Source organism: the organism of the source record quoted next, unplaced genomic scaffold, assembly GCF_019419815.1.
Source record: "Pyrus x bretschneideri cultivar Hongxiangsu unplaced genomic scaffold, Pyrus_bretschneideri_v1 Contig28, whole genome shotgun sequence".
NCBI classification, from domain to species: Eukaryota; Viridiplantae; Streptophyta; class Magnoliopsida; order Rosales; family Rosaceae; genus Pyrus; species Pyrus x bretschneideri.
This window is the reverse complement of record NW_025999590.1, coordinates 3,540,359-3,554,698: the sequence shown is the minus strand read 5'-3', so window position 1 is coordinate 3,554,698 and position 14,340 is coordinate 3,540,359. Positions and strand designations below refer to the sequence as shown.

Sequence of the window (14,340 nt, the reverse complement as noted above, 5' to 3'; positions counted from 1 at the left end):
TTAGTGACGGTTTTGGTTAGGAATTGTGTTAACAATTGTTTCGATGAAGAGTAAAAGCAGACGGGCGGACAGAATCTGATGCTGTGTAGATTGTCTGCAATTTCCACTTGTGTGGAATTGTCTCTGAGGATGATTTCTTTTTTAATTTTGTAAAATATTTTCATTTTTGTTCTTGTTTTTAAATTGGATTGAAATTGAATTAGTAATTAGGAGTTTAAAGTTTGAATTGATAGCGTGTGATTAGTAGTTTAATTATTATAATTTTATATAAAAAACCGAAGAGACGGGAGGCTTTGTCACTTCCGAGCATTTCTAAATGAGATGTTAAATTTTAAACATTAAAATGATAGTTGACAGCTTATGTGGTAATTTGACATTTTGTACAATATTTTGCTTCACCCGATATGTTAAATAATAATGTCATTTAATAAACTTTTTATCTTTTTGTGGAGTCTAATAATTAAGCCAACTAATTAAATATTTCAAAATTTTTATTATATATTATATTAATCTATTAAAAAAATCATTTAATGAATTTGACATCTACTATCAAATTTGACAGCAAAAGGTTTTGCCTTCAAATAACTTAGCGCCACGTAAAAAATTGAAGGCTTGGTTCGAGAGAGTTTGCTATTATTTTTTACTGTTGTATGCTCACATGGCAATTTTGACATCTCCTTTGAAGATGCCCTCAGTAGTCAACCTATCTTTTCGAAGTTTTGAAAGTTTCATAAAAGCATTTCGTTTTTTTTAATTACCATAGTGTGATTTACTAGCGCAATGATTCAAATAGTTGCAAAAAATATCGACACGACAATGATGATATTGACAAAGAACAACTTAAAACGATAGAGAATATTAGCAATAATTTGGTTAATAAAAAGAAAAAACGAGCCACATCTCTTTTGTTATGCTCTTTTTCAAAAGCATGATGTATTTTGAGCCATTTTTCTTATAATTTTTAAGAAAATTAAACTAATAATTTGAATAAAAACTAAAATTATTTAGTCGATCCCTACCAATTCTTCTCTCCATTTGCTGTTTTTGTTTCTGTATTTTTAATTTTTTTTCGTTAGATTGGTTGGTTCTTTGCGCTTTATGACCATAGACCTTTGCAACCAAGTGTGTGGGATTCTTGTGGTTCTGGTGAATCTATCTACAAGAGAATAAGGAACGGAGAGCTTTTCCCGTTTTCCGTCTGAGTCTTTGGTCGTTATACTAAAAAAAAAATTATACAATTTGAGGAGAATAAATTGAAAATTTTGGTTGTATTGGGTCCAACGATAACAAAGTGATGGTCCGGGTGATTCATTTCCCTCTTTAAATGGGCTTACTCAGACAGCGCTGTCGGCCTCAATGAAATATGGATGGGTCGGGCCTTTTAGGTTTGGTTGAAGCCCAATGGGCTTGTTGAAATCTTAAGGGGATTTGAAAAAATCCATCTCCAAATTTCATTTCCTATCCACTAATTAAGATTTTCTTTATCAATATTTTAAAAATATTTTAAGTACAACCTCTATTCCTATTGATTGGAGTAGAATTGTTTTAGGAAGCTTAACTTCATAATTTTTTTTAGCTAAAATTTAATTTAAAAAATAACCATGGGTCCAATTGTTGGGAATGAATTATAGGCCCGTATTCACACGGTACGTTTTGTATTTGATTCATGGTACTGGTGAATCACACGATAGTAGTCAGGAAAGGCCTAAATTACCTCTGCAAGTCTTTCTAAGCCCTAGAAAAGTGAATTGTCGTGACAAAAACACTAATCAGTCCCTTTTTTTTTAATATAAAAATTTTACTTAAAAAATAGAGTGATTGGAGATGCACTAATGGATTGGTAGTCGCGGTCTTGTGATGAACATAATTAGAAATTAAGGAAGGTTAAGCTTATTTGCTGTCGTTATCAACCAATAACCCCACTTGCTTTAGCTGAGGTTGACTATTTAAATTAGTGCAATGTCGTTGTTTAGTTGTCAAATCGGCGGTCCTACAACTTTAGTTTGGTTTTCGAGTCTTTTGGATGTCCGACGAATCCATTGGGATAATATTTTCATTTCTCAACATTTGTAATGATGTAGTTCCGTATTTATCTTTGCGTCCGAAGTTTTATGCTAAATTTCTTCCTTCCACTATATCGTTTGTATAAAAAAAAAATAGAAAAAAAAAAAAAAGTTTTGTGGTAGTTGTGCATGAAAGGTGCGAGTCAAGGGAATTAATCAACTTTTGGAATACTTTGCCACTCTAAAATAAAGATTCTCTTTGTATGCTTTTTTTCTTTCTCACTTGGAAATGAAAAAAATGCTTGGCTCTTTAGGATTGCGAAGAAAATTCATTTAGTGGCTGGTTCACGTAACTTTGTGGAGATCATATCTACGAAAAATAATCAAAATTAAGGTTGTTTAGTCAATTAATTTTAACAAATACATAAACGGTTTGTAATTCATTTATTGAATCCATCCATCTATTTTCATATAGTTCAATGACCAAACGATTTTATATTTAATCGATTTTCTGCATAGATGGTATTTACATAGTAATTTATAAATGAACGGTTTTGATTATAAGTATGAATTTCCGTGAATCAAATACATAGTGAATTGAGGAGGAACTCATCCTCGTTCATTAAGGAGCCAAGTTAATTGAAAAAAAAAAACATAGGGAGATTAAGATTTTGAAAGGGATGCGAGTGGTAGATTTTCGTAGAAATTAGCGTATTTTTTTCTTTAACTCATTGTGTTTTGGTTCAAAATAGTAATAAGGATTAAGTAATCTAGTAAAATTAGTTTGTAACTGTGATATCAAAATCTTGAAGTTGGGCAAAAACTTAAAAACTTTTCTCCTCAATGATTTTCTTTAGTCTTTCTTTAAACTAATTATTTTCTAATCATGAATTAGTTGAGGAATGCAATGAACACAACATCAACAGTTCACCTATCACAAGTTGACATTTTTTAAGGGGCACTAAAGTCGCCTTAAGAAAAATCATAATTACCATAATCGTGTTGGAAGCCTGAAAACGAAACTTGAGTATGAATGTTGAATCACGTTAATCGTAAGATATTTATGACTAAAACGCCAGATTATATATGTTAAACTCATTCAATTATAAGCAATCTTATACGACATAAGAATTAGGCTTAACAATTTTTCACACGACAAGTTAATTTGACATAAAACGACATGAAAATTACAGGTTTCTGACCAACTCGTCAATGAGTCTAGTTGTTATCAAGTCATCCATGAACAACCTTATCAAATATTGTTTGTCAGATTTACATTAGACATGACAATTTTTTGCATGACCCATTAATCCCACATGAAAAGACCCCGTTAACGAATTGAGTTGCTATTAAATCACCTCTTAAGAATCCATTAAAATGACAATTTAAACACAACATAACCTATTAAGATAACAAGTACGATACAAAAATAATACAAAGACAACCCGTTTGTAAGGTCTAATCAAAACCGACCTAATCAGGGGTCCTCAGTGCTAAACGACACAGGTGACGTGATGGTGGGAAATGACTAGTGTCACACACCGGCTGACGCGGCTGTATGCCCCAAACAGTCAACCTTTAGTCGGCAAATGATACCCATTCCCGCGTCTAAATGGACCCCGCGTTCACACATACTTTGATGGGTGCGTGTCGTTACAAAACCATTCGGAAATTTCGGAATGGTAGCTCGCTAAACACTCCACAGTTCCCTTCCCTTTCCGACATCAAAATTCAATTTTAAAGCTCGTCTAATATGTCTCATTCCGTTGATTAAAACCATTCATCCCTAACTTTGAGATTTCGAATTTGATTTTCTTCATCTCATATCGTCTTGCTAGAAATCTATTGTTCAATTAAATAAGAGCATTCACCACAAAATCGAGGTTTCTAGTTCAATTCTATTCATCTCAGACTCATATAGTCCTATTCTATTCATCTCAGACTCATATAGTCCTATCACGAGTTGATCAAATAGTTAAACTTGAGATCTTAAGTTCATTTTTACCCACCTCATCGTCTTGTCACAAAATTATGGTTAAACTAAATCCGACACGCCAGGTTCGATTCTCAACTCGTATGTCATAGTGGTATTGAGATGGCTCACCCACCCATGATCTCATGACCCCAACACATTAATACAAAATTTACTACTCACACCCCACCCCCACAGTCCCATAGTCCACAGAGAGTCCCAGACCGTCTCTCTGTCTCTCTGTCTCTCTGTCTCTCCTCTCTGTCTCTCTCTCTCTTACTCCTCAGCAGTAAAACTTCATCTTCTAACAATGAAGAACAACGATGCACCGACACTGATAACGATCCCATCATCAACGGCGATCAGGAAGGACGCCTCATCGTCGTCATCATCCTCGAAAACCAGAGTCTTTCTCGACAAAAATGGCTACAAGTTCTGGGCTTTAGCGGCGATTCTTCTCCTTGCTTTCTGGTCCATGTTCACCGGCTCCGTCACCCTCAAATGGTCCACCGGCAACTTGTCCCGCCTCTCCGACGACCTCGACATCCCGACCTTCGACGATCTCGACATTCTGGTACTAAAGTCCGCATCTTTCTCGTACTTTGGACTAACCCATCTGCTTAATTTCTTCGTTAATCACCGTGGATTTGGAATTAAACAAAATTAATTAGTGATCAATACTGGATTAATGATTTGCAGGAGGTGGAGGAGAGAGAGAAGGTGGTGAGGCACATGTGGGATTTGTACACGCAGACCACCAGCACCAGCACGAGTCGATTGCCGCGGTTTTGGCAGGAGGCTTTCGAGGCGGCGTACGAGCACTTGACCAGCGATGTTGCCGCCGTTCGAGACGCCGCCGTTTCGGAGATTGCCAAGATGTCCATCCGCTCCATCGTTCTTGATCCTTTTCCTCTTCAATCAACGGTCAGTAAGCCCTCTGATCTGCATAATCAAGTCTCTTTTATGTTAATGTGTGATCATTTTTCTGCTAAATTTTAAATTACTTGATGATCTGCTTGCTCTTATAGAATGCAAGATTAGCTTTAGCCACGAAAGTTTAGTGATATTTCCGGTAAGCTTAATAATTTGAGTAAAAATGTAGTATAAATTCAAAACTTGAGTAGTAGATGTAGGTTAAGCGCGATGGCCGAGGCAGTGTGTTTGCCCTCTTGCATCCGAGTTCAAATTCTTATCCAGATAGATTAGAATAATTTAAATATAATAGTCGTTTAAAAGAGACATAAAATTCAAAACCTTGAGTTTGTGCATCGACTTCAAGAAACTCTATGAATGTCAAGAAGTGTTATAAATTGGTCTAATTTGATACGAATTTGATCTTATCCAACCATCAAAACACACTGAAAATTTCCACCCGAAAAATCTGTGCAATTTTCAAGTGACGGAGTTCACAAATTTGTATCGAAGCCTAAGCAATATGTGATTGCGATTTGTGACTACTTATGTTTGTTATTGTGTCCAGAACACAAGAGAGATGAAGAAGAGATCGAAGAAAGACGAGGAAAGCAAGAACGCGACTACATTACGAAGTAGCAGCTAGAATTCTGCGTTACAGTTGCTCGTCATCGAACACTTTGCTTAAGTTTTCGGAGGACGACGGTGGACACACACCGGAACTATGTGTTATATAATTAGGGTTCAGATCAACCCCATCACAGGAGTCAGAGCAAAAGAAAAAGATGCATATATGAAAACTGGTATATGAATTGTCCTTCAGTGAACCCCATTAGTTGGGAACTTTGGACATCAGAAATCCCATTAATTGGGATTTATTAATTGTATATTTTATTTTTAATTAAGAGTAATAAAAACAGTAAATTTCCAATCCTGGGTGTTGAGGGTTGTTTTGCAGCGAAAGTTTTATGATGGTATGTGTAAAGAATTGAGTTTTAAAATTAAAAACATTGAGTTTAAAACTGAATTCTTTTAAGTTTAAAACTACAATATAATGGTATTCCTCTTTACTTGTAAGTAAAGGGTTTTCGGTTCGATTCTCGCCAAAGATGAATTTGAACCATATTATTACTAGCTGAGGCTTAGCCACTTTCCAAACCCCTTAGGATAGTCTCTGTAGATAATACCGTTTGTTCAAAATAAAATAAAAAAATAAAAAACTATGCACTTGCATTTTGAGAAATTGTAATAATGATCTTTCAACTTTAACTCAATTGAAGAAACAGCCCTCCGACTTTAACCTAATTAGAGCAATGATGTCTCAATTTTAACTCAATCGTATCAATTGTCCTCCAACGAGGCTCATCTTGATAGAGTTACTAAAAATAACCATAACCGCACATTTTGACCAGTAAAAAACCAATGGTCGTGAATTTTCAATTAAAGAACCATTGTTGCAATTTAGTTAAAGCAGCCATTGCTACAATTCTCTCCTTGCATTTTCACTAGAATATCAAAAGTACTTTTAATCATTTTAAAATCACTTCTAAACGAGCTCTAATTTAACCAAGTGAAAAAATAGGGTATAATTTAAGGCAGTCTTACCACTGTATAATTTAAGGTTATACAAAATCGCTCGAGCAGAAAAAAATAGCACTGCTGCTGTCGTTGGCTGGCTGGCACTTACTACTACTACTACAAAAGACGGAAGATCCAGAAAATATGGGATAAAGGAAAGGGGGCAGGTAAGAAAAATCCTAAACCGATGAACGTAAAAATCCATTTACAGTCCAAAAGCCGAAAAACTATTTACAACTGCCTCTTCTGATCTTTGAACTTCATCATCCTCCCTAATCTTCCAGTGTCTGGATCTCACCCATCATGATGCGGTTACTCACGACGTTAAATCCCAAAACAGCCGGACTAACCTTCTTTCCTTTCTTCCCCTTCTTCTTGCCGCCCCCTTTGGAGAACCCGTCTTGGTCCACATCCCCAACATCTGCACTGTATGAATTCATGTCTCCGCCGCTGAACCCAGCGACCCCCCCTTGGTCATTCCCTTTTTGAAAGGCAATTTCAAGGACATCAGCCGGTAGCAACTCCTTGTAGTTGAGAAATTTGTCAATGAACTCGTGATCGGGATCATACGACCCTAGGTTCTCTTTCAGAAGCAACTCCGCCTCCGATTTGGATTGCTTCAGGCAAAACTCGAGGAAACTCGTATCTGGAAAGAAAAATAAATGACATAGCCAGGAATAAGACCTTGAAAGGATATATTCTTCTGAACAAATTCTAGCAAATCTTATATTTCTCAAATCAGTAAGCCAATTATGAAACTGAATATCACGAGAAGGAATGGATTTGGACCAACACAATGCCTAATATCAATTCAGTTTTTTAAGCTACGAAAAAAGCAAAATTATTATAGGAAAAAACATCCGGCTCCATGGATTTTGCCCACTATTTAACGAAGCTTAGTACTATTATGCAATACCTTTCGTGCCAATAAGCCTCACGCACTCGCTCTTGCACCAATCTCGGAAGCCCATGGCTTCTGCAAAGGAAAATAAAACAATGTAAATAGGTGACGAGTAATATTTCTGACAGAAAAATCAAAAGTACCATGACTCTTTACCTGATTGCTTGGTCATGGCATCTCTTTTTCCTTTCATAGATGACTGAGACGGTGAGGATGAAAGTAATCGCTCGGTTGACTTTCCACCCACTGATTTCTGCCTGCCTAATGAACCAGCCGAAGTTCCTTTTACAGGAGTATTTTTCACTCCCCGACTGCCCTGGCTTGCAAGATGAGGAAAATCTGCCCTGCTCACAGGGAAACAAACAAAAACACAAGATCCAGGTCAAACTAGCACTAATGAGATCCCTACATATACTAGAGCTGTGAGCCAAACCCCATATTCATCCCTGCAATATAATTGAGGTTCATTAAGCTTTCCGTCTCAAAGCAAAATAAAGTGGACACAAACACACAAATGAATAGTACATAAAGCAAAGGAGTAATATCATACTGCTTATTTTCTTGCTTTGCTTGATCAATTGGTCCCCAGAATAAGTCATCTTCTACTTTATTTCTTGACTGAGATGCATGGGAATTAATCGCGATGGGAGAAGCAGCCTTAGATGGAGATGATGCTGAAAGCGACCATGATGGAGCACTATTGCGGGTGACTTGAGGTGGCTGTGATTTCTGTGGAGTTGGAATCTGATTTTGGTGCTGAGCAGCAGCAACCCTCTTCTCCTGCTCCCTTTGGATATCTCTTAAAGATGTGGGTTTCGGAATCTTCCCGGAGTCTGTAAACCATGCTGGAGAAGGAGCAGGGTTAGCTGTTTCTCCTTTCCAAAGAACAAAATCTCCCAATGAAGGCCCTGATGGAATTGTAGGCAATACTTCCTGCTGTACAGAACGGGAGCTTTTGACTTTCTCAGTGGGGCTTGAACTAACAGGCACATCTACAGCAGTAACTGATATTGAGGTCTTGGTTCCAGTAACCTTTGCTTTTGCTGACCTTTTGCGACTCTTTTTGGTGTCTTTTGCCTCAATAAAGTTATCGCCATCTATAGATTCTGAATGGGTGGGCATAATTTGTGAAGAATGCTGAGTTGACACACCATTAGGAATTTCATCATCTCTTTCACTAGACTTGGCCAAAACCTCATCTGCTAATAAATCATGTAGCGGGCTCTTCTTGCTCTTTGGGTTTTGAGAAGTTTTGGACTTCCCAGCATTTAAGTCATTAATATCTGCATCTACCGGAGTTTCTCTAGATATTTTTGGTTCTGAATTGGCTACAACCCCGGCCCAAGGAGTTATCAAACTGGGGGAGTTGATGGTGATCTCAGGTATAATCACTTCTGTCTGTGCCTTCCTCTGTTCTTCCTGTTGAATTTCTAATAACGATTTCGCCTTAAAACCAGGAGCAGGCTTCCAAGCTCGCTGGCCAATCTGTGTTTGAGTACTCTGCCCAGAAACAGACTCAACTAACTTAGAATCACCCCTGATTTCATGAGGTTCCGTATCATCTCCAGAACCTTTCACAGCCTCTAATTTTTCAGATTGTTGGGATTCCACAGCCTCCACTGTAACAATTTCAGGCTTACCGCCTCGGTTGCCTCTCCTCTCCAATTTTGCATCTCCAACAACAGGCTTTTCAGCTTCAGACTGCGCCTTGGATGCTCCTTTTGCTTGGTCACTTGAAGACTGTGCCTTGGCAGATTTTTGCTTCTTGGACTTCTTCTCAGAAGTCTTTCTTTGCCCTCTTACTTCAACATTCTTGGCTTCAACCACTGTAGGAGCCTCATCATTGTATTTTTCCCTTTCAATCTGCTGTTCTTCAATTTGATTGCCTGATTGAACATTCGCATCATTGATATGCTCAGGTACATCTTTCTCGAAAGCTCCTAATGATGGAAGAGGATCTGCAACACACTGAGAAATTGCTACCCCGGCAGATCGGTCAGCTATGAAAGCGTTTTCAGCTGCCTCTTCCAGGGTTTTAGCAACATGAAAATCAGAATCAGGTATGGACTCCTGCGCAAGGGACACCTCTCTAGATTTGGTCATCACATCAAACAACGGTGAGCTCTCAACATTTGTGGACATTGGCAGCGACTCCTGCTGAATAGAAATTGGTGCTGCCAGAGTAACATCCCGACTTCTTTGATGAATAACATTCCCAAGCACTTGATGCGGTAAACGTACTGAGGATGCTCCCTCACTAACATTATGACTGATATCTTGGTTACCTTGGGGAGGCAAAGTCATATAACTACTAGTAAGTTCATTTTGCGTATTAGGAACCTGCACATTTGTACCAACTGGAAACATTTCTTGTGATGACTGAAGCCGGGAGGGATCTATCCCTTTCAGCATCACAGAAGCCTGCATCTGTCCAAAAGATGGCTCAGTAAAATGCTGTTGAGAGTGATGCTCTGGCATAACCTGGGAAAGCAGCTGCTGTTGTTGCCTTAACAAAATTTGCTGCTCCTCCTGTTTCTGTTGCTGCTGCTTGAGCAACATTAAATTATCCAACAATGACATTTGTTGTGTTGGAACAGGCGCCTGGGAATGTAACTGCAATAAATACTGCTGTTGCAACATACTCAATACTTGTGGATCATGTAAGAAACCAGAAGATAGTAATTTCTCTTGCGTTGAAATACTTGAACTATCAATAGCTTGAGAGAGTAAAGATTGTTGATTCTGAGGATGCAGCCTCTGCTGTTGGAACCCAAGTGGGATTTGGGGAGGAAAGTTACTCTGGAGTGGGGCTTGGGGAGGAAAATTACTCTGGAGTGGCTCTGAGCCACCTTGGACAGGAAAAGTTGACCGACCAGCAGCACTATTATTTATGTCAGATGATGACCGGTTAGTTAAGCCTTGAAGGATGGACATGAGGTCAGCATTTTGGGTATGAGGAGGCTGACTTGGATTTTCAGCCACTGAAGAGAGGGGGTTTGCATCTGGGACAATCTCCGACATAGGTATCACAGATGAAGCATCCGTCCCAGGCCAATATTGATAAGGATTAGGAAAAGACCTCTGTCGTTCAAGAACCATTCTCTTGGCCAACAGATTATCCAATCCACTATGAGCGTGAGGATTGTTTCCCATAAATCCTTGTAAACCTAACAACAAAACATAGAGATCCAAGTCACAAGAGGCCAGGACAAATGAAACTAAAGCACGAATAAAGCTTCAGAAAGTACGAAAACATTAGACTTGAAATGTAAAACATATGTTAATATCACCAACCTTCCGAAAAAGGAAACTTATGAAGTGGTGAGCCACTTGGATTACCAGACATCAGTGACTCCAGAAACCTATTCTGAGCTTCTGTTGTCGAGCCCTGTTTATTCCTTGGATCATTTCTTGCTATCTCTATCTCACTTAAACCAGCTTGAATCATCCCAACATTACCAAAGTTTGGCCTACTTGATGTATCTGCAACCTCCGGTTTAGGTGCAGTAAATCCAGGCGGTGGTCTAGCTTTAGCTCGTAAATGAGGCATAACATCACCAAGTGCCAAAAATGGCATATCATTTTTTGCACCTGCTATGCGAACTTGCAAATCTATGCCAAAATATCCAGCCTCAAACCAGCCAATAATGTCAGCCCCAGAGAAAGGACCTTGAATTATTCCCTGAGGATCTTTATAATAAAGCTGAAGCTCCTCTGGAGAAAGCTGCTGAGGTTGTCTCAATTCTTGTTCCCTATCTAGAATTCCCGATCGCTGCCTCCTTGTTACAGGATCATCACTGGTTTTCCATCTTGCCTCATCCCTACTTTCCCATTCGTTATTAAGATCTTTCGATCCTAACGACCAGCCCATATCAGGAGTTCTTGACTTAATATCACCGGGAATCTCGTGCCAATCATGCAAGACTGTATGTGAGCGTTCACCTTGTGATGAAGCTCTCCATGGAGAACCAGAATGAGCAGTAACACCTCCCTGCATGCTCAAATCTGCACTAACAGGTGCCTCCTCAGCCCTTATGAAAGGACCACTGTCTCCTCTAAAAGCTGCAAACAGAAAGTACATTGAGTAAATTTAAATAGGGAGACCCATCTCAGGCTAGTAACACGTCTGAAAAAGGCCAGTAAAATCATTTGGGTCCTTCTTTTTTTGAAACATAATCTCAAGAAAGAATGTAAAATTCTGAATCAAGAATCAAATAAACCAGTTCCACATGGGCAGTGAACAGGAGGTTAGCATTTTCCCTTCCATTCAAAAAACATAGGTGAGTTTAAATTATCTAGACCAAACTTTTCCAGCCCACCCAATCGTAACCTTTACCAACGTGCATATTGATGTTTCAACATCCTTTTCATATTGTACATCAACATACCTTCCGATCTGAAATTGTTCTCTGAGTATGTCTCATGTTCCTGCGTTATTTCTCCTTTTAGGCTGGATCCATGATGAAGCACCTGCCTTTCATAAGAAGAACCCTCTGAATAATTCGGAAGACCACCTTTTGACCTAGCAATGCTTTCATCTTTAGAATCACCAAGTGCAAGGGGTAAATCTTCTCTACTGCCTGCTAAAACAAAACAGTTCCAACACAACTCAATTCCCACTTGAAAAGGATCATGCATTTATAGTTTTTAAATATCTTGAACCAGCAAAACTACCAAGCTTGGGTCTTCTTGACTGTGTGAAATCATTTGGGTTCCTTCCATCTTTAGAAGGCTGGGGTGCACCACTACTTACTATATCTCCTTTGTCAATTCCCTTCAAAAGAGCCTGCACAAACAAAAAATATTCAAATGCATGAACAAAAGTATCAGAAGTAATCACAAAATAATAGAATGGATCTGCATTACCATTTCCTCAGAATTCGGTGCACAAAGTGCCAGAGGTTCCAATGGTTCATCCACCGCAAGAGAGCTCACTTCTATAAACCCATCAACTGGTTTTTGATATGATTTCATATCAGCCTTCCTGTAAACATCAAGCAGCTTCGTCCTACTATACCTTAATGGATAAGGCTCTCCATGTTCACTTTCAACTTTGTCCAATACAGTTCCTATAGACTGAGGAATAGTAGGACTGCTGTTCATAAAGCCTCCACCAGAGCCACCCCTTCCACGACCAAGAGAAAAGCTGGGAGGTGTAATCTCTCCACGCCCCCAATTAGATGAATGTGTAGGAGCATGCTTGTTTGCTGATAAAGTGTGGTTATAAGAAGGATCTCCCCTTCCCCGGGCTTGGGAGGAGTTTGATCTCCAAGGCCGGTAGTGATCCCCATCCTTCTCATCCTTTACATGATTTCCAACATGAGACAAACTCTTATCAAGATGCAGACCATCTCTACCAGAGTCTGCCCACTTGTCAGGCAAACCTTCTGCCTCCTTGTCATTAGGCCCCCAGCGCGTGTTCCATTTGCTCTCTCGCCGTTGCTCATAATTGGATTCCTTGTTACTTGAGTCAGTCCACCGCTCAAGTGGGGCACGACGTGCTTCTCCAAAGTGCTTTGCAGATGGATTTTCCATCCATCGATCCATCCTGCGAGTGTCACCAACTTCTTTATCCCCATCCCTCCAACGATCTTTGCGTCCTGAGGAGTTGGTGTCTCTTTCTTCATCACGCCAGCGTTCACGACGACCACCAGCTTCCATATCCATCAAAGATGGCCTGAAAACATCCTTCTTCTGGGTATCACGAATTTCATCACCATTACCTGATGATTTCATGGTATCCAAGCGACTGCCAAAGGATGGATTTGGGCTGGGAGGTTTTTCCTGCATTTATTTTTAAGAAATAAATAACAGCGAAACTCTGAAGCAATATTCTGATCTTATTTTGATAACTAAGATAGAAGTGCATACTAATTGGAATAAATGTAACAAAATTTTCTTCTGAAACCAAGCAGCAATTGAGGGAAGCAGATTAATATACAATTATGAAAGAGAAGATAACACACCCCAGTTAACATTCCTGTCTTACTCTCCCCCGGCTTAGGCAGAAGCCATTGCGGTGAAAGGGGAATAAGATTCTCAGAACCTTGTCCACCTGTGTACACCAGAAATAAACACAATTTAGAATTATATGAGAATTACCAAACAAATCCAACCAGAATCACAGTTAAATGGTGAAGCACAATTATTCCAAAGAAAAGGGAAAACCTAAAACACCGAAACATGATTGAATGACGAAACATTATAACATGAATTCATAATATTAATCGAAATCAATCAAAACATGAATTGAGAAAGGCTTGTCAAAACTTGAACTTTGATAAAGTTTATGATTCAAAATACTACTACAACCGGCAAGCATGGGAAATTGTTATGGTGAACCATATTACGATATACCTGGAGCATCCTCATTGAATTCATAAAATTATTTGTTCCGACCAATAAACAGGAAAATGTAAAATCGAATTTAAAAGCCCTAAGAAAATTAATTGCATTTACCAATATTAATCAAAACCCTAGGAATAAAATATTTATCAAAACCCTAACTACGGAATATTTATCAAAACCCTAAACTCGGCTACGAAAAACATCAACGCCAATACGAACAGCAACGACAACGATTAATGTGCGAGCTAATTATCAGAACCGACACAAAAATCTAGGGTTTTTGGTATCGGAGGGTGGAGGGGAAATGCGAAAAATCAAGACGGCAAAGGAGGTCGAGGGAGGAAATACCTTTGGAGATCTGGGGCGGAGTGGTAACGGAGAGCTGGCGGCGAGAGGCTGAGCTGGAGAGGTCGGCCATGGATGATCAGTTGAAGTTGCAGAGAGCGAGCAAGCCAAAGAAACCCTTTTGCGCTTTGGTAGTGAGGTAAGACAGAGAGAATGCGAAGGGTGGGAAATAAGGGCAACAAAAATGAAGGGAGATAAATGTGGCAGGGGTAGATTCGGCATTTTGATCAAGCGGCTCACGTTAGCAAAGCATCGATTTGTTGTCTCACGCATCACCCTAC

At 39.0% G+C, this 14,340-nt stretch overlaps 2 protein-coding genes across 3 annotated transcripts; one reads left to right on the top strand and one right to left on the bottom strand.

The window, feature by feature from the left end:
* Positions 1-4,212: 4,212 nt before the first annotated feature.
* On the top strand, positions 4,213-5,818 carry LOC103955427. Its single transcript, XM_009367320.3, has 3 exons — positions 4,213-4,549; positions 4,675-4,899; positions 5,456-5,818. The coding sequence occupies exons 1-3, from the start codon at positions 4,286-4,288 to the stop codon at positions 5,531-5,533; spliced, it is 567 nt and encodes a 188-aa protein (XP_009365595.1). The 5' UTR covers positions 4,213-4,285; the 3' UTR covers positions 5,534-5,818.
* Positions 5,819-6,454: 636 nt separating this feature from the next.
* Positions 6,455-14,230, bottom strand: LOC103955430 (protein ESSENTIAL FOR POTEXVIRUS ACCUMULATION 1). Of its 2 annotated transcripts, none has more exons than XM_009367322.3 (10): positions 14,063-14,230; positions 13,333-13,421; positions 12,233-13,150; positions 12,041-12,152; positions 11,755-11,949; positions 10,661-11,428; positions 7,917-10,533; positions 7,523-7,710; positions 7,382-7,441; positions 6,455-7,111 (listed from the first exon to the last, which is right to left on the bottom strand). In XM_009367322.3, exons 1-10 carry the CDS (start codon positions 14,130-14,132, stop codon positions 6,738-6,740), a joined length of 5,391 nt encoding a protein of 1,796 aa, XP_009365597.2. In that variant the 5' UTR covers positions 14,133-14,230; the 3' UTR covers positions 6,455-6,737. The 2 variants fall into 2 exon arrangements, with proteins under 2 accessions (XP_009365597.2, XP_009365598.2); XM_009367323.3 differs by having other exon boundaries at positions 11,755-11,946; positions 14,063-14,229.
* Between the last annotated feature and the right edge of the window lie 110 nt (positions 14,231-14,340).

Excerpts from the sequence above, each read along its gene's own strand:
- LOC103955427 (XM_009367320.3), top strand. The coding sequence starts at position 4,286 with ATGAAGAACAACGATGCACCGACACTGATAACGATCCCATCATCAACG. Across the intron at positions 4,550-4,674 it reads TCGACGATCTCGACATTCTG|GAGGTGGAGGAGAGAGAGAA; the intron begins GTACTAAAGTCC and ends AATGATTTGCAG. Across the intron at positions 4,900-5,455 it reads CTTTTCCTCTTCAATCAACG|AACACAAGAGAGATGAAGAA; the intron begins GTCAGTAAGCCC and ends TATTGTGTCCAG.
- LOC103955430 (XM_009367322.3), bottom strand. The coding sequence starts at position 14,132 with ATGGCCGACCTCTCCAGCTCAGCCTCTCGCCGCCAGCTCTCCGTTACC. Across the intron at positions 10,534-10,660 it reads TAAGTTTCCTTTTTCGGAAG|GTTTACAAGGATTTATGGGA; the intron begins GTTGGTGATATT and ends TTTTGTTGTTAG. Across the intron at positions 7,442-7,522 it reads TGCCATGACCAAGCAATCAG|AAGCCATGGGCTTCCGAGAT; the intron begins GTAAAGAGTCAT and ends TTTCCTTTGCAG.